The sequence below is a fragment of the Rattus rattus genome, chromosome 13 (genome assembly GCF_011064425.1).
Source record: "Rattus rattus isolate New Zealand chromosome 13, Rrattus_CSIRO_v1, whole genome shotgun sequence".
Classification (NCBI taxonomy): Eukaryota; Metazoa; Chordata; class Mammalia; order Rodentia; family Muridae; genus Rattus; species Rattus rattus.
The window spans coordinates 42,816,638-42,836,018 of NC_046166.1; the positions used below are offsets into that span (position 1 = coordinate 42,816,638).

Sequence of the window (19,381 nt, forward strand, 5' to 3'; positions counted from 1 at the left end):
TAACGGACGTCCAGTATAGGAACATCCGTTAGGAGGAAGCCGCTCCTTGTACCTCTGATATCAGAATAAAATGAGTAATTATACAAGGTTATAATAAGCATCCTGCCTTGATAAACCTGGGACACTGCACACTGAACGGTCTGAGTGACAGGCAATGGTTTTCCAAATTGGCTTGTAATGTACAATGTATATGCTAGAAAGTAGGCACTACGTAGAATCAGAGAACGAAGGTTTCCAAACTGCTTTCAATCCCACTAAGCAACAGAAAGGGGACCTGAAGGATGGGGATTTAGCTCAGTGGTAGAGCGCTTGCCTAGCAAGCACAAGGCCCTGGGTTTGGTCCCCAGCTCCGGAAAAAAAAAAAAAAAAAAAAGGGGACCTGAGTTTTTTACCTCTTTAGAACACCCACCCCCCCCTGCATCAAGTGAAGTGTGAGGCAGCTCTCAGTATGGAAGGAGGGCGTCCTCACACACAGGGAAGGGTTACCTGTCTTAGAATCAATGCTGAATTTTCCGTGTTCGTTCCCACTTATGATTGCATACGTGATTTCTGCATTCGCCTCGATATCCCGACTGGCTGCGTACACCTGGAGAACTTCGGTCCCAATGACAATGTCCTCTGACACGGTGGCACCATATTCACGGTACTCAAACACAGGTGGGTTGTCATTTATATCCAAAACGGACACAACCACCGTGCCAGTGGCTGTCAATCTCCGTGGCAATCCTTGGTCCGCTGCTTTCAGAGTGAGAGTATAGACTGCCTGTAGTTCCCTGTCCAAATGCTTTTCCAACTGCAGAATTCCGGACTGCTCGTCAATGGAGAACTGCCCGTCAGCAGAGTCAAGCAGTGAGTAGGAAATCTTCCGATTCAACCCTGGCAAAACAGGAAATCCTATCAGATTTCATGGCGAGAAATTTAAAAACGCAGGACATTTGTAAAGGACGGAAATGCAAACAGGTATCATTCAAAGACACGTCAAAGAGGTAATCAAAAGGTATAGTTCAAATCATGAGAGCAGCCAAGATTTTTTAATGTAGTATCTTCATTTCTTTGTTGAGAACGTCATGTATGAATAACCTGTATTTTGATACCTCACCCCCACTTCTCCTAGCTCCTCCCCTGCACCCTTACTACATTCATATGCCTCTTTCTTTCTTCTTCTTTCTTTTTAAAAAGAACTCACCAACTCCAATGTGTGCTGCCCTTTATTCAGTCATCCACCGAGACTGTGCATGACCAACCAGGGGCCGCACCCTTAATGAAAACTGGCTCTCCCTCCTACGGAAGCCATAAACTGTCTAGAGCTTCTCAGCTAGGAATAGGGGCTCATGAGTCCCTATCCCTGCTATGCTGGAATTTATAAGACTTACTAAGTATGGAATCTGTTTGTTACTTAACTCTACTAACAAAAAACTGTTAAGTGTGACTTTTAAAAATATCTTAATACTAGTGAGCCAAAAAGGTATTTTATTCATCAGAATGTTTGAATATACAGACTTATTTTCCTCACAAACATTCTTGAACATTTATACAACCTTAGCAGTATAGTATTAGCTTGCTATGTTCCTGTGATGCTGTAACTTCTTTAACAGCACTACTGATTTATTCCCCAAAATGCACTTTAAGGGGCTGGGGATAAAACTGGTAAAACCTCAGCCAAGCATACGAAGGCTGCAGGTTAAATCCCCAACATGGGCTGCAGGTTAACAACACCTCAAGGACACTGCAGCAGGAAGTTTACTGCATGTAACTGTCAAGACTTTAAACATTCAGGAAAAATGGCTTAAGTTATCGAGACAACAACAACGTCAAGCTCCATCACGTGCATGACGGAAAGAGGTCAATCACACTCCAATGGGGTGTGTTTCATCACGGGGGCGCCCAAAGCCTTCTTCTGCACACCCCGAGGACAGAGCATCTCCTTCTCTCAATATACCTGCATCTGCATCGGTGGCCTGCACTCTGGTCAACGGTGTCCCAGGCTCTGTGTTTTCAAATACCGTGATGGTGTATGGATCCGCGGTGAACTCGGGGGTGTTGTCATTTACATCTTCTAACGTGAGCACAATAGTCGCCTGACAGGATCTGCCCCCTCCGTCTGTGGCCTTGACCAGAAGATGATAAACTGCTTGCTCCTCACGATCAAGGAGGGCTAATGTTCTCAGTTCACCTGGAGATGAACAGAAATGAATGGAGACACTGGAGACTGAGGACTGTCCATCACTTTTTTTTCTTCTTCTATGAAGAAGTTCTGAACAACTCTCATTTAGAGAAAAATAATATCAATAACTACCTTATGGCATTCAAAAGCCTAAAGATGAAGAAAATGTGGACATTTTCATTACAGAAAATGCCAAATTGCAAATTTAGGCTCCCAAATTTAGGAAACACATTACCGAGGAAAAGCAGGAACATTTAGATACACCCTGGGTATTTTTTCAAAGAAATTATATTAACTTCTCAATCTTGAAATCCAGTAGGTGATACCATGGCTGCCTGTTTTTACTTCCTCCCAACTTTTACACATTAAGTTGCTGTTAAAGTTTCTAAGACGTCGTTTCCACAGCATCAGAATAAAATTTAAAAGAGAAAAATGCAATTTCCAGCTTTGCACATGATCTCATGTCGCCCACGTAGGAAATACACTATTAAATTAGTCCCAAATTCCATCCTTACCTGTGTCTGGATTCAGTTTAAACTTTTCTGCACCTGAACCAAATAAAGTGTAAGTGATCTCCGCGTTGGACCGGATATCTGCATCTGTGGCAGAGACCTGCATGACCAGCTTCCCCGGAAGAGCGTCTTCGGGAATGGCATCAGAATACGCGGTCTACAAGACAATAAACAACACTCTTAACAACAGAAGCATTCGGTGTCAGCAGTGACGGCCAAGGGCATGATGGGAAAGACAGCCTCCCGTCTGGCCACGGAAACCCTGGGAAAGGACCGGCAGTAACTCAGAGCTTTTAAAATGAATGTTCTTATAAAACAGATGTGGGGACAAGGAAGAGCCTTGTAACAGGTAGCAGCCCCACATGCGTGACTCCGGCCTGACACTTAACCTGCAGGATACAAAATATGATGTGCCGTTGAACAGTTTCATCCTTAATTCAAATTCTTAAGGAGAAAATGTGAAGTGGGTAGCCTGGATTTATGTAAAAACTAGGGGAAATGTATAACCGTTACATTGTTTTACTTAATTTGAAAAGCAGGGATTTGCTATGTACAGCCGACTGTTCCAAACGCAGAGTCAAGTAACTGCAGTTAGAAGTTAAATGGTCTTCATGGGATGGGGAAAAACACCAAGGGCATGTGTGTTACCACACCACGTTTCCTTTCGCCACATCTGCCTAAATCCTCACACAGTTGGACACTTGGTTCCAGTTCCAATTATCACATTAGCCATGCCCTAATGGAACAGAAGGGAAAGAGATTACGCTTCTGTTACACTTACTCCCGAATATGAGCTTAATGCAGGGAAGATATGTTTTAGGGGTCACAGAACTGGGTATTTTGCAACAGAAATCATTTCAAGTGGTGATGTTCCCAACTATAATGGCAGAGTTGGTATATTTAAAGATTATGAATGGAGTAAGATTTAATATAGATACTATACATGTACAAAATATATGTAGATAACAACATATATAGGTATATTTTATGTAAGTATAATATACATATATAAAATGCAATATATATGTATATATTTTAGCTCATCACTGAAATAAAATACTCTCATTAAAAAAATATAAATTCATGTTGGAACTAACTGTTCATCTCTCAAAAGTGTTACTTGCTGTGACAATGGTTTTTTTTTTTAACGTCTCTGAGAACGTGGCAATTCGCCTACCTCAGTCAAACACACTGGGATACCAGGTGTGCACCACTCTGCCTGAGTCCTTTTTCATGACTGCTAAGACCTCTCTACTGCTGGGAAGCAAAGTTAGCATCCCCACATGTGCCTTCAGCCTTCACTCGCTGAGGCCCTCCATGTTTACCCCGGTTATAAACTACTAACGCTAAGCCAGGCTTTGCCGCTGGGCGGCTTTTCATCACCGGCTCCAGTCAGCCATCTTAGCTGCTACAGTTCCATGGCCCCAGGTCCATCGGAGCCCAGCAGCAGCAGGAGTCATTTCACTGACCTCATGGTCTCTCTGGTATAAACGACAAATGCCTCCCAATGGTCCATTAATGCACATGGCTGCTGCAGATGTTCCCCATCCCTGAAACAACTATGTCGTCACATGAAGAGATTATTTCCATAAAAAGTTTCCAGAGTGTTTCTAGGGTCAGACGCTGGTATAAGAAACCCAAATTTTACAAGATTTTAGGCCAAAGTTCTTGACCAATATAGCATGCCCCTAAGTCATGGTGACGGTTTGTCAAGTCCTGCCCATGCGACTCTCCTCCACCTCAACTTGATAAGCAACCGTGACACGAAACATAAAACACAAGGGAGCTAGGACACCTCCAAGGCTGTCATGTGGAAGGGATGAGGGGATTTACACGCGTGGCACACAATCGTAAGGGAAGCACACCTACCCTCTCACACACTGGACTGTTATCGTTGGCATCGAGAACCTTGACTTCAACTCTAGCTTTGGAAGAGAAGGTCCCATCTGTTGCGGTGACGGTCAGAAGGTAACTGTCCTTTTGTTCCCTGTCGAGAGGTTTCTTCACGTACACCCTCCAGTCATTCTGCATATTTTCCACAGCAAACTGTCCCAATGCATCCCCTCCTAGGAAGTTAAGGGAAGAAGGTGATGGCCAAAGCTGTTATACTAGAAAGTGAACTTCGTAACCACAGGAAGAATAGATTATACAAAAAGAAAAAGAAGGCAAGGCATTATGGTTTAAAGGGGATTAAGACTATTTAAATTATGATTAAAATTGATACATACTTGCTTTTCTTTCATTTTTGGTGCTGTGGCTTTGTATTCTAAGCTGGCCTCTAGCTTAAAGAATCCTCCTGCCTTGGCTCCTTTGAGCTGGGTTCTAAGTGTGTGGTACACATATTACCACATATTAGGTTTTTTAAAAATAATAACAAGGCAGCAGTGACATGCTTATTCAAATATGAGATTAAAAAATATCAAGTCTAAAAAGCCATAAGGTAGCTTGCAATGCATCTTTAGATCACATTTAAAATATTAAGGATAAAGTTAAAATAATAAATCTTAGGCGTCTTGGCTGAACTGCTTCGCTTAAAGTTCTTTAAATTCAGCTTACACATTATTTGTACAAGTTTTAAACATGCTCAACTAAAATCACATCAACTCCCCAAATCCATAAATCCACAGCAAGCATATTACATATAATATGGATTCATCTTGTACCGAATCATCTGTCCCGGGCATTTTACCTGTTATGAAGTACGACACTTGTCTGTTAATCTCTTCAGAGTCGGCGTCAGTGGTGCTCAAGATGGCGATCACACCACCCGGGGGATCATCCTCACTCACTGTCCCTTTATAAATCTCAGCTGTGAATCGAGGTGGGCTGTCGTTGACGTCAGTGACGGTGACATCCACAATGGCGGTGGAAGACAGCTGCACCTTTTCACCATGGTCCGAGGCAACCACTTTAATCTGGTAACTGGCTCTCTCTTCATGGTCAAGCTCCTTGAGGGTTGTAATCCAGCCTGTTTCCATGTTAATGGCAAAAGACTCGATGATGTCTGCATCTTGGGACTGATCTAGACTGTACATGACTTGGCCGTTGACTCCTGAGTCTAGGTCAGACGCTCTGACCTGGATGACCCTACTCCCTGCTGGCAGGTTTTCGACAATAAATGCCTCGTATGGATTGGACTCCAAAACTGGGCTGTTATCATTAGCATCTTTCACCTGGATACTGACATCTATAGAAGCCACCACTTCGTAGTCATCCAGAGTACACCTGGCCAAGATGGAAAACTGATACCACTTAGTGGTCTCGTGGTCAAGGCTCTTCTCCAGCTTCAGTCTCCCACTCTGCCGGTCAATCACAAAGAACTCGTCTCTGTTACTTTCGGGAGTATTGCCTTTGACCAGGGTGTAGAGAACAGTCCCGCTATGCTCTACCCGGATGAGGTCAATCTCTGTGCCAATAGGCATGTCTTCTGAAATGGAATAGGTATAAAAGGGCTCTGAGAACCTAGGAAGCTGCACTTCCGGGGGAAGTACTTTAACATAGACAGGGACAACAGACTCTTTGGGCGGAGACCCGTTATCCACAGCTCTAACGAAGAAAGTGAAGAATTCATTCTCTAAACCTATTAAGCTTTCCTTTGTAGTAATGAGGCCAGTCAGTTGGTTGATTTCCAAGTTCTCCTCGACACTTTCCGAATCTGCCTCGATGGCGTAGGTGACGTCAGCATTCGACCCCTCATCGGCGTCACTCGCGAAGACCTTGACGACCGACGTCCCTTTGGCGGCGCTGGACCCCACGTTCACCTCGTACTTGGTGGAGCGAAACTGTGGCGCGTTGTCATTGTCGTCCGTGAGGATGACGTTGACGGTGCAGAAGGCCACCTTCCCCCCAGCATCCTTAGCCATTAAACGGACTGAGATCACTTTCTCTGCTGGAGCCTCTCGATCAAGTCTCTCCAGAGTGAAGACCTGCCCTCTGTCATTCACATAAAACCTGTCTTTGGCAAAGTCATTTACAACGTGGTAAGTCAGGTGGCCGTAGATACCGGAATCTCTGTCGGTAGCCTTCACTTGGACCACCAGGGTGTGCAAGGGGGCGTTTTCAGCCAGCTCTACCTCATACTCATTCTGGTGAAAGACGGGGCTGTGCAAATTCCCTCCCATCACGGTGACATTCACCCGAGCCGAGCTCCGGAAAACCCCATCAGACACAGAAACGTTGAGACTATAGAACGGCTTCAAGGTGTGGCGGCGCGGGTTGGAGAGCGTGATGATTCCTGTCTCCCCGTCAATGACAAAGCTCTTGTGATCATTGCCGGACAGAATGGAGTACTCCAGCCTGTCTAGGTCTGAGCGATCTGCATCACAGGCCTTTACGCACATCACAAAATGCCCGTGGGCTGCGTGCTCACTGATCCTGGCTTCGTAAACCTGTTGTTCAAACAGAGGCGGGTTATCGTTGAGGTCGGTGACATCCACAGTGACGACCACATCGCTGCTCAGTGGCGGCATTCCTCCATCAACAGCCCTTACGAGCATCTTGTGCTGCTGGAACTGTTCGTAATCCAAAGCCCTCACCAGTGAAATAAGCCCAGTGTGACTATCTATGTGGAAGTGATCGTGGCTTTTGCTATGATTTCCAATCAGCTGGTAGGAAATCCCTCTATTTGGTTCCGAGTCAGAGTCGGTGGCTCTAACTTGAAGGACAGGCGTTCCGATGACAGATGCTTCAGACAGGGTTGTAGAGTAAGACTGCTGCACAAACACGGGAGGGTTGTCATTGATGTCTTCCACTATGATGTCAACAAACACTTCAGCGTGGGCGCCAGTCAGGGAGTCAGTGGCCCGTATGCTTAGCTTATAGGCTGGGTGGGACTCAAAGTCCAGCGGTGCGATGACGTTTATCACCCCAGTGTTGAAGTTGATAGTAAACTGACTAAAAGGGTCCCCGTCTGTGATACTGTAGAACACTTTCAACCCTTCTGGGCTGTTGGCTTGGACATGGACCACTGGGCTGTGCATCTGGACGTTCTCGGGAATCTCTGCACTGTAGAAAGCCTTTTCAAACACGGGCATGGCTTTGTTCATGACGGTGATGGGGACTAGAACTTCTGCGGAGAAAGCTGGGTTCCCTCCGTCCTTCGCAACCACTGTGACAAGGTATTCTTTATTCAAGGTGTCGTGCTCGAATTGCTTTTTCAGAGAAATGTCACCAGAGGGTCCAATCTCAAAGTGGTCATGATGCTCCTTAAGGTAGTAGTGAACGTCACCGTTTCTGCCACTGTCTCTGTCAATGGCAGTGACGTGGCGGATGACATGGCCCACCTCAGCATCCACCTTCACCACAGCATAGTAGGGAAGGTTGACAAACACGGGTGCGTTATCATTCTGGTCTTCCACGGTGACCTTCACCACAACGTGGGCCACGGCCGACGGCTCCCGTTCTTTAGTCACCTCTACCACCACAACAAACGTCTCCTGTTGCTCCCGGTCAAATGGTATCCCAGTGGTTGACAACACGCCTGAGGTGTGGCTGATTTTAAATCTGCGGTCTGGGTTGAGGATACGGTAAAACAAAGGCTCGTTGATCGGGTTCCCTATCGCGGTAATGACAGCTAAGGTTTTGGCTTCAGTGGAGTTCTCCTTCACCACCGCAGAGTAGGCATCTTGGGTAAACTTGAGAGGACTCTCTCTGCTTTCCTTCACGTTGATTCTCACGGAGGCCATGCTTGTAAACCGGCCGTCGGAGGCGCGGACAGTCAGCTCATAGCGGCTCCGTAACTGGGTTGTGTTCTGAATTGCTATGGTGCCAGTCTTGTGGTCCATGGAGAACTTCTCCCCAATGTTGCCTTTGGTGATGGAGTATATTAACTGGGAGAACACCCTGGAGTCGGCATCTGTGGCATTCACTGTGATGACGTTCACTCCTTTGTACGTCGGCAATAGGAGGGATGCTTCGTACAGTGACTTGGAGAAGACAGGGGGGCAGTCATTGATGTCAATCACGTGCACGGTCACATTCGCTGCATACTCAGCAAACAGACGAGGCGTCCCCATGTCATGCACTTGGACGGTGAAGTGAAAGACACGGGTCTCTTCATAGTCCAGACTCAGTACGGTATGGATGGCACCGGTGGTGGGATCAATGGCAAAATAGTTGTGCACAGATGGCTCGACAATTTGATAGACGAGCAGAGCATTGGATTCCCGATCGGCGTCGGTGGCTCGGATCACGAGCGGAACATTCCTATCCGTTAGCACCACGCTGTTGACTGAGGCTGATTCACTGATGAATCCTGAATATTCCGCCCGTGTGAAAACTGGAGGGTTGTCATTCTCATCCTGTATGTGCACTACCACCGTTGTATTGGTGGACAAGCCGGCCATGTTGGTCCCTTGTACTGTCAACGTATAAATGGGCAGTGTCTCAAAATCCAAGGCTCTCTGAGTGACGATGCTTCCGGAATGTGGGTTGATATTAAATGCATCGCCTATATTCCCATCTTTTATTTCATACATCACTGATGACTGACTGTGAGCAGAGACCATTCCAACAAAACTCCCAATCCTGATGGCTTCACTAATCTCAGCCGAGTACTCCTTGGATGTGAACTTAGGAGAGGCATTGTCGGCGACGGTGACGGAGATCTGCACGGAGGTCATTTCGCTCATTGGTGGCTCCCCTTTGTCTGTAGCTTTTACCATTAAATCATAGTCTACTTGGTGACTTCGATCCAATTCTCTGGCAGTTTTTATAGAGCCCAAGATGGGGTCGATTGTAAAGGAATTTCCAATGTTTCCTGGAGGGGCAAGGGAAAAAAAGAGAGAGAGAGAGAAAGAAACAAAGAAACCTGTTAGAGAAAAGGCAAGGACAACAGAAATAGATATTTAAAACTTACATCCTGAATTTAAATAGAAAGGAAGGGGTATCAACCATTGAATGAAACATTCAATTTCATTTTTTACCCACCTAAACGGTTCAGAATTTTGGCTGTCAAATATGAAAAGCAAGAAACAGAGAAAAAAAATATTGTTTTGTACCTAAAGCCAAAATTCTCTCTCTGCTGAACTGAAAAATGTGTTGTAGAAACACATGGCTCTCCTCTCAAAAAAACAGTTCAGTTAAGGATTTTCCAACAGAACCTTGGAAATCTGCAGGATTCGTCAACTTATCAGCACTCACCACTTACAACAGAAATTCTTAATTCACTAAGAAATTTTACACCAGGCTTTCAGAGGGCTTCGTGTTGTAAGAAGTTAGGGAGCCGAGAAACCATTTTCTGTAGCCCATGGCCCTTCAAAAGTTTTGAAGATTTCAGCAATCTCCCCTTCTTAGCCTTTCCCGAGTTGACTTTATCATCCAGTCAGTGACTCTCGAGTAGGAGGGATTTTGCTTCCAGGGAGACATCTGGCAGAGCTTGGCTGTCAGAACTTGAAGGGAGGAAGCACGGCTTCCATGTGGATGATAGCAGCCAGGAGACAAAAACAGCTTACGCGGCACACAACGGCCTCCGCAACAAGGAGCTGTTTGCTTCAAAACATCAACAGCGCTAATGCAGCTGAGAAGCAAACCGCTAGGACAGATGGCTTCGCTGGCATTTCCTCGGACCTTCCCAGGCTCTCCCACACAGATTCAGTATTCCCTCAACTCCTCCTCAAAACCCCACAGGGCTGGGAGTTCCAAAGACGCTAGTCATTCTCTACATGTTCTGGATGGGGCAAGGACACCCTGGGTCTTTGGGTTCTACCTCTCTGTGAATCCTCACCATCCCCTTTCTGTTACATACATAAGCATCTAGACATCACTCCTAGACCTGAATCCATTCCTTCCCAATGAACTCTTGATGGCCAAGCTCAGGTCAGTTGCCACTGAACTTTTCTCTCACTCCTCTTCCCGGGTTTACCACCAGCAAACTACTTAGTGCCCTCTGTCAGCCTGAGGATTAGCAAGCACCTCGTTCTCTGCATTAGGAGTAAGCACTTCCTCTACAGCACTCATTTCCTTCATTAAATACATTTTCCAAAAATCCGTGACTTTTTTTTTTTCCTGAGGCCAGACACAGTCTGGTTTTCATTAAGTTGGCCTGGCTCTGTGTCCAAACCCCAAGGCAGTGCCTCGGTTTGAGACAGGGAGGAAGCCTGGGCTTCTCCAGACCCTGAAGGTCTGGGCTGAACCTTGGCCCAGGCCTCTGCCAGGCTGCTCAGACACTGATTTCCGGCCTGTCTGTATTTGGGAGCATCGGTGATTCTAGGCTGTCACTGTGTCAAACCTCAGAGATCCTTCTCTTCGTCTCTCACCTTCCAAACCCGCCTGGCCCGACAGGTGCCACCTGCTCACCTTCCTGGCAAGTGACTTTACCTCCCCCAGTCCCCCACTCCCAGCTTTCTGATGCCTGTTTTGGAAAGCAGCCCGCTTGGCAACATTCAAATCCATTCATCCATCCACACGTGTCCGTCTTCTTTGTCACAGGGAAAGCTTATTCGCTAGTAGTTAAGGTTCACACATCCTAGGCCTCAAATGAAGACAGGAACCAATGTTTAGCACTGTAAGAGATGTTAGGATGCACTACGGTGTTCTCAGCCCCTGGCCAGACTGACATCCTCTCTGCTCTTCTCTCGTGCCAGGGACCCCATATCCACCATGTTCCCTCCTAATGCAGCCTTCCCTGGCTACGCCATTCACCCACTTACTCTTACATTCTTTATTTACCCGAATGCCCCTGCCTGAGTCCCACACTTACCCTACCGGTGTGGCTACTGTTATCGTTTACTTAGTGTTCTCTTTCCTCCTATTCATTTATTTTTGGTTTCTCTGCCATTTCTTGTATGGCTCAGGCTCATCAAGAAAACAGTATGTATCGCAGGCTGGACTCCTACTCATAATCCTCCTGCCTCAGCCTCCCGAGGGCCATGCTTAAAGGCATATACCGCCACACCTAGCTCCCGAATCCTCTAACAGGTAGAACATTCTTACTATTTATCTGCCATCGTAAGTTCAAAACTATCACCATCTGGGCTGCCCTAGCATTGGATTAACAGAACCCTGAACCTGTTGCTGAGTGAAAACGGTAAATCAGGAGCCCAGTTAGTGATCGGGCATTTGGATCTCACACAGGGACGTGTTGGGCACAAAGCTTCAGATGTACAGAAGGCAGTGCGAGCTGCCCACTGCTGGAAGGGAGCTTCTGGTAACAGGTGCATTTTCCTAAGCCCTGAAATACTAGGTTTGCTCCCTGGGAACAGAAATGAGGTAGTGGGCGAACTTTGTCCTAGGGTGGGGTTGACACGTTTATGCTTGCTGAAACGGTGTAACTTTAAATTATTGTCTGTATTTCAACAGGGAAATTATCTGGACCAACAAGTCAATGTTGCCCTTAAGTCCATGACTATTTACTACATAGCACAAAGAGAGACATGTAGGGGAGACCCATCTCTTCCTAGGCTTGACATCGGCCTGTGTTCAGTAGGGACTTGCTGACAGTGTGGAAACCTCTCCCAAGTTTCGATGGCAATTATACCATCGAGGAACAAAACCAATTTCAGTCAATAGACTCACCAAGTGTTACATATCTCCAGGGCTGGCAACAGTAGAAAAATGTCTAATCCCCTTCTCAGACGAGCCGACACCACCCAGAGTACGGCACTTAGGTGTCTCTGGTGCATAAATCAGTTACTACTGGAAATACCTTTTCAGTAAATTACTTTCTCTGAAGATTTCGAATCAGACTAAGCCTACATACAGCTCAATAAATTTCTCCTAATTAAACATGCAGGCTTACAGGTAAAATAACCAGCCTCTTGAACTTTATTAAATGCAATCAGACACAAGTTAGAAACAGCTAACTGTGAATAAATGTTAAGTGAAAGGCAGTGTGGACATTTTAGTTCACTGTGTTCCGATGGGCATGTGCACGCGCTTCTGCGCTCTCACAGTAGTGGCCTCCTATAAAGGTATTCTTTTAGCACAGTACATTGTGAGAGCCTTACTCCACGTGGGAACAGCCCACTGGCGCTTACCCTATTCTTTGGGGAGAGACAGAGTTCCATTCTCAGAATACCAAATTACTAATCCCATCAGTCATTACAAACACTCAAAGAATGCACATGCCTTCACTCAGACACCAACAATCATATTTTAACCACCCAGTTGTTGAAAATTATGTGAAAGCTAACGGAAAGCTGAGCATTTTCGCCTACATAAACCCAGTCAGTTTGTCTAGGACAAAGTCTCTTCATTGAAATGCTCGGGCATGCACGAGTGGAATGCACTGTTTTTCTAACTGCTGAATTTCTCAGCCGTGGGGAAGAAAAAAAATTCTCTCCATCCAAGGCACTAACCTTGCGACAGTGCATTTTAACACTCTAATCAGAGGCGGTATATAAAATCTTATTTGTAAATGATAAAGTCAACCTGGTTCTTTTAAGGGAAACAAATGAGTTTTCAACACATAAATAAATAAGGAGTTTAATCAGCACAGAAGGCAAACCGGCAAGTCTTTTTGTCAAAATTGCTCCCTGTATACTCAGAGTCTGAGATCTATAACCTGCAATCTACTCTTGCAATGCCTAGGAGAGACCACATATAAGTAAATAGAGCTCTGTGCTTAAAGAAAAACAGGAGATTAGAATACTCTAAAACCATTTCACAAAATGAAGCATGAAATTGGCTCTATTTCTTCCACTAACAATGACCGAGGACGGTCAGAAACTGAAGCCTTCTCCAGACTCAACACTCAGAGGTATTTAGCAGGGTCAGGAAAGGCCCAGTGCAAAGGAACTCCTATCTGTGTGAGCGTGTGCTCCACAGGAAAACCATTCTCAACACAAGAGGCCAGTGGAAGGCCCTGCCTCCTGAGCACAGCATGAAGACTTCTTATACAGGACTGCACGTGAACGGAGCTGTCTTATTCTACATGAGAGTCAACAACAGCAGAGAAAGAACAGAACCCATCATGTTACTGTGCTGGCTCTGATGAGCCTCAACTGTGGAGCTCTTTCCTGATTTTATTCTCCAACTCCTTGGCCCAGGCTCAGTTCACCTTCTCTGTGCTACCTTTAGCCAATGCCACAGGCCCCTTCCCAGAAGCAACCACTCAGTAGCCTGTTTCAACAGCTGGATTCTATGTGTGATAGTCTACGGTTAAAGGTTCATGGGATGGAATGTGGGGCTAGCTCGTAAGGCATAGGAAACAGGGTACCCCTTTTTTCTCTGAGAATTGACCCAACACAGGGAGATATCATACTTTCCTGGCATTTCTTAACTCTAAGCCAAAGAAAATACCCTCATTGAAATGCTGAATTACTAAGCCAGAATTTTCCTGACTAGTTTAAGAGCCTAAAATGATTCCAGAAAATATCGAATTAGAAAAATAAAGTTCCCCCACCCCTGTAGATTTTATCAGTCTTAATTTATGTTAATTCTGGTAATCCCCAGAATTCTTGACACTCAAGCTTATTAGGACTTTATCTTTGCTCCTTGGCAGGGTGTCCCCCCCCCACCCCCAAATCCCTTTAGTCTTATACATTAAACAGTAGTTTAAAAAGATTTAATCCATTTCTGCAGTGCTATGTGGAAATATGCGTCAACACCTAGAGGTAATTTTAGAAACCGCGAGATACGCTTTTCAAGCACACACACAAGACCCCACTGCTTCAGGACTACCTGACTCGATGGAGTAGAGCACTTCAGCATTTCTCCCTTTGTCTTTGTCCAGAGCTGTAACCTGCAGCACCACTGAGCCCACAGCTGCCGACTCATAAACCCGCCCTTCATAGGACGAACTGGTGAACCACGGAGCGTGGTCGTTCATGTCACTGACATTCACGATGATCCTGGCAAAGTTGCGTTTCACAGGGACATCCTGATCCCGGACCTGGGGAAAAGAAATTAACACGTTGTTTTGCTATACCGGGGTTCTTCTTTCTTGTGGATTTTTAAAAAAAGTAAAATAATAAACAAATAAGATCACTGTCCCTTTCCACCACAGGAAACCTGCCCGTGTTAAGAGGTGCGTGCGTACCATAACAGTGAGAACGTGCTGGTGAATGGCTTCGTGATCCAGCTTCTCAGATGTGTAGAGAGCGCCTGTTGCAGGATCAAGGCGGAATTTCTTGAGACTTGCTGGATCTATGCTGCTCTGGAGGGTATAGATCAGTTTGTTTTTCTCATCCCTGTCTACGGCGCTGATTTGCAGAATCTCTGTTTCTGGCTCTGTGTCTTCGGGAACAGAGACTTCGTATTTCGAGGTAGAAAACTGAGGGCGGTGGTCATTGGTATCTATTACTTTGATGAGTACCTGGAACGAGGGGCAAAGGCTCATATAAAGACGCAGTCATAATTATGTTTTAACACTTCTCATAGGTCTACATGAGATCTTTGGAGGTGACTCCTGGAAAGGTATTGGAGTTTACTCTGCCAGGATTACAGTGTATCCATCCCTTACATCAGATTTACACCAGTGAGAGGGGTGGTAACACTATTTCTGAGTCTCCAAGTTTTTAATATAAAGAAACAAGTAGAAATGGCTGAAGACACAGTTCAGCGATTGGGCCCGTTCTTGCATGCAGGAGCTGGGCGTTAGAGACCCCACCGCCACTAAGGTAAGGACGTGTGGTTTGAAATTAAATTTCTGTGACTTCAACACCTATACGAGTAGTGACTATTTCTTTCCTAACAGTAATTAAGAAGGTTGAAAAGAAAAACTCCTGTCAATATGATGACATATGACAGCTTTAGAGCAAAAAGACAGACCTCAAAGGACTTGGTCAAAATTGGAAACAAAACATATTTACCTTGACAGATTACTAATTTTTGGAATGAAATGACATAGATGCATAAAGCTTAATGAAAATCATAAACGTTTATAGTTTATAAACAAGAAAGCTGAGCTCCGCTGGCTTCTACAGAACACAGGGATTTGTTAATTTAAGAGGAACAAGGGGGCCAAAGTTTTAGAAATGCCAGCTAACTATAGACCTCACCACTCCACCCACAAGAAGGCAGAATTTTCACGAGGCCGTGCCAGTGTCCCCAAAGAACACCACATCATCAGAGGATGCATTTTCACACTCATTCTATGTGAATACTAAGTTCACTCACCAAACCACAAAGAAAGATTGTATGTGAATAGTACGTTTCCATCTGAAACTACGGATGACTCACTTTTTAAGGTTAAGGGGGACCCAGGACGCACAGCTGTCAAAGGAAGTTCCTTTATAAACCCAAGCACAGTCTGTTTACAAATTTAAACTTAAGTTGTCCATGGTGTGAGAACCAGGCAGAGGTGAGTCTGATGCTAACCTCTACTAAACAAAAGGCTGAAGAGAACTAGCAACCCATGCGGACATGTAATTGGTGAGACGCATGCAGACTGAGCACTGGCTCAGCTCTCTCCCACCATGTCTGAGGGTGAAAGGCAAGTGTATAATAGTGACCTTCCTCATTACACTTTCAATCTCCCTGGGATGTATGTGATTTCTATCAAACCCAAAATCTGCTAGCACACCACAAGATGAGCCCTTTTAAAGTTCAGAGGGTGGCTGGGACCTTCCAAAGCAAGGAGTTCTGGGATGAGAATAGTCAGCCAGGAAGGTCAGAGTTGAAGATGCAGACCTATCTTTTAGAGACTGGAAAGACTTGGACCCGAAAGAACAAAGGATCGGGATGAATGTGGACCTGATGCAGCCTCAAATCCCAAGCTAAGGATGGAGAGTGAGCGATCCTGTCCACCTCACGGATTTTCACCAGAGGAAACACCTTCACCCTCTCATCTCAGTCAAGTGGACCATTTTTGTGGCAGGTGGCCCCAGGGGGATTTCAGGGACCAGAGATAGGGAAGTAAGTGCAGTTACAGAGGCTTGGGGTCAGGAGCCTGCATGGTGAGGCTGTGTGATGTCTGTGTCATATGATCATGTCCTGGGGACAGGCAGTACAGTATGAAGAACAAGCCCCCTGGGGCATCCCCCTTGACCCTTCTAAGAACTGGGAAGGCGGCTAGCAGTGCTCTCACTTTCCCAGTGTGGCAATGGAAGCAGAGGGAGCCTGATCTTCGTCCCTGCATGGGAGGAAGGGATGGAGACAAGCCTCAAACAGGACTGCCTGCCCAGAAAGTAATGAACCTAAAGGCCAGAGAAGGGAAAGAAAACTTAAGAGCGAAGGTTCCCCAACACCACCCCCACCCTGTCTTTAAAAAAAAAAAAGGCAGCTGGATTCTGAAGTTATCCGGAGAGGCAAGAGAGAGAAAGAAAAGGAGAAAAGGATCCAACCTCGGGCTGGGGAGCATCCTGAGTGGAATCACGAAGCGGTGTGCCCAGAACAATGGCATCCCCCATGCCTCCTTCCTGCTCTCCTCATCGAGGGTGCCCTGGGTCTGACAGGAAAATCCTCTCACACGCAGCACCTGTGCTGCCGACCTGATAACAGAGAGCTGCTCCGAGAGTTCTTGATTGTCGCCAACACAGCTGCGTCTGCCCGTGCTCCCGGCCTTATCAGCACAGGCCGGGTGCCTGAGAGTCTCTTCACAGGATACACCCTACTCCATTCCAGATCTCTATCTCCCTGCACACGGTCCCAGACAGAAACCTAAACCTAATTACCGCTTGTTCCCTTTGTCCCCGCCACCCCAGGTCAGCCTGGGCTGTCACAGCTCTTATATTCTCTCTCCGTGCCAGCGATCCCTTGGGATCCTGTCAGGGCTCTCTGAAGGTGCTTCAGAGTAGATTACAGGACTATAAACACTGCCCTGGAATTTAAAAGAAAGGGAGACTAATTAATCTCCTGTGTTTCAGAGGAATTTTAGTAATTTATATCAAAATTTCAGGCATCCAACTGCACTAAATAAAAGTGCGGTTTTGGGGAAAGGAAGGAGTGCATTACCAATTATATCCTAATGAGGTAATATCACCATGTGGAGACAAGGTTGTAGCAATGAGGAAGGCTGTCCTGGAGGGCCATCTCCACGCTCTCTCAACTTCCTCTGACCACATTTCCAGTTAGTCGTGTGACAGACTGTGCACAGTGACCACATCAATCTCTCCAAGAATGACTGCTAAGGTTCACTGCAATCTTTGATACTTTAATTCTCACTTTCATTCCCTACAGTTTAACATCAGGGGCTTATTCTCAAAAGGACAAAGCTGACTTCTGCTGCTTGTCACTTCAGCGAGAATAGCAAGAACCAAAACAGCAATGACAAAATGGCACTGGGTCATCCACACAGCGACTCAAAAAGACTCAAAAAAAAAAAGCATAGGCCATGGCACGCAAAACCAATCTTACATACATGCAAACCACAAGTGTTTGGAGAAAGGAGTAGAACATTAAGTTACCTAGTCACTTATTAGCCGAGCATACATCTTAGTCCGTGACTTTTAAACATTAAGGTAACTCGCTGTCAAAGCAGACGACCTGTCTCACTGACGACTTCAGAGAGCACAATCCGAAGATGGAGGGCAAGCATTCAGAAGCACCTCAGTCCTAGCTTTGGCTTTCTTAGGGACATCTGAGGGACACACAAGCCTTGAGTGTCTGTCATCCTAATCTCAGGACCAAGAGAACAGAACTCAGGTCTCTTACCAGTTATTGCTTCTGAGGAAACAAGTGACGTAATAAAACTGTTCTACAAGCACTTGTGAATGAGTGAGTGGGTGAATGAATGAATCAGTGAATGAACGAAGGCTTCCTCCTAAACCCCACAATTACTAGTGATCCAGGAACATCACTCTGGACAGCCAGTACTAAGAATCAAAGATAATTCATTTGAAACAGAGAATTCTATTAACTTACAGGGTTTTAACCTTTAAGTTTGAAAACCAGAAATCCAGCCAGCTATTGATTCTCAGATAGAAACAAACACGTACAGGGAATTATTGCTGCAGATTCCATGAGCTTGGGGTTAGATGATAAAATGGGGGTGGGGGGTAAGGGGAAGGATCCTGCCAGCAACTCGAGATATTAGAGCTCCAAGAATTTACATTAATAAGTTATCTGTCCCTAAATAAGGACTCATGGTGTGTACAGCAGGACACAACGGCCCGTGCTGTGTGCGCATCCTGCCGCGGGGGCATTTGTTTTCCCGGCCCCTCTGACGGACACATCACTGGCGTTCACTGACCTGGGTGAGGATAGTGGAGGTCCCGTCTGTCGCCTCCACTGTGAGGTTATAGCTGGACTTCTGCTCTGCATCAAGGGGCTTGGCCACAATGATGGTTCCGGTGCCCTTGTCCACATCAAAGTGACTGTCATAGTTGCCCCCTAGTTGAAATGAGGACAAACAGAAGTGCTAGAGAAAAATCACACAGTCAAGATCTGCCGCGTGTTTTATGGCTTTCTGATACTTAATGGCTGGGAAAACAGATGTTTAATACAACCATCCGAGTGGTTCCAAGGAACTATGATTTCAAAATGCAGGAAAGGAAGAACGGCCAGCTCTTCGGTAGGGAAAACCTGGACCTTAATCTGAGGGAGGCCAAGAACTGAGACAGCAGCTCCATGAACGGAAGCCTGCTGGCACGACCTGTCGATCACTTGGCTTTTTGGCCATTATTAAAATGTGTCCATCACTATGAAAACCCTCACTGTGTAGGTTTTATTACTGAAAAACAATTATACTAATCTGAATATACTAACTAGGAATGACTATTAAAAATACATGCCAATATGTTTCTTTTCTTTTTTTTTTTTTTTTTTTTTTTTTTTTTTTTCGGAGCTGAGGACCGAACCCAGGGCCCTGCGCTTCCTAGGCAAGCGC

The 19,381-nt window shown here is 45.7% G+C and overlaps 1 protein-coding gene across 1 annotated transcript in view; it reads right to left on the bottom strand.

The window, feature by feature from the left end:
- The window catches only part of Fat1 (FAT atypical cadherin 1), a 115,584-nt gene that overhangs the window by 19,644 nt on the left and 76,559 nt on the right, over positions 1–19,381 (bottom strand). Inside the window, exons 7-14 of the mRNA XM_032919261.1 lie at positions 18,746–18,885; positions 14,654–14,929; positions 14,296–14,506; positions 5,366–9,433; positions 4,546–4,742; positions 2,680–2,833; positions 1,940–2,173; positions 487–876 (exon numbers count right to left, since the gene is read on the bottom strand). Of these exons, the coding sequence (XP_032775152.1) occupies positions 487–876; positions 1,940–2,173; positions 2,680–2,833; positions 4,546–4,742; positions 5,366–9,433; positions 14,296–14,506; positions 14,654–14,929; positions 18,746–18,885 (5,670 nt within the window). The remainder of the gene's footprint in view (positions 1–486; positions 877–1,939; positions 2,174–2,679; positions 2,834–4,545; positions 4,743–5,365; positions 9,434–14,295; positions 14,507–14,653; positions 14,930–18,745; positions 18,886–19,381) is intronic.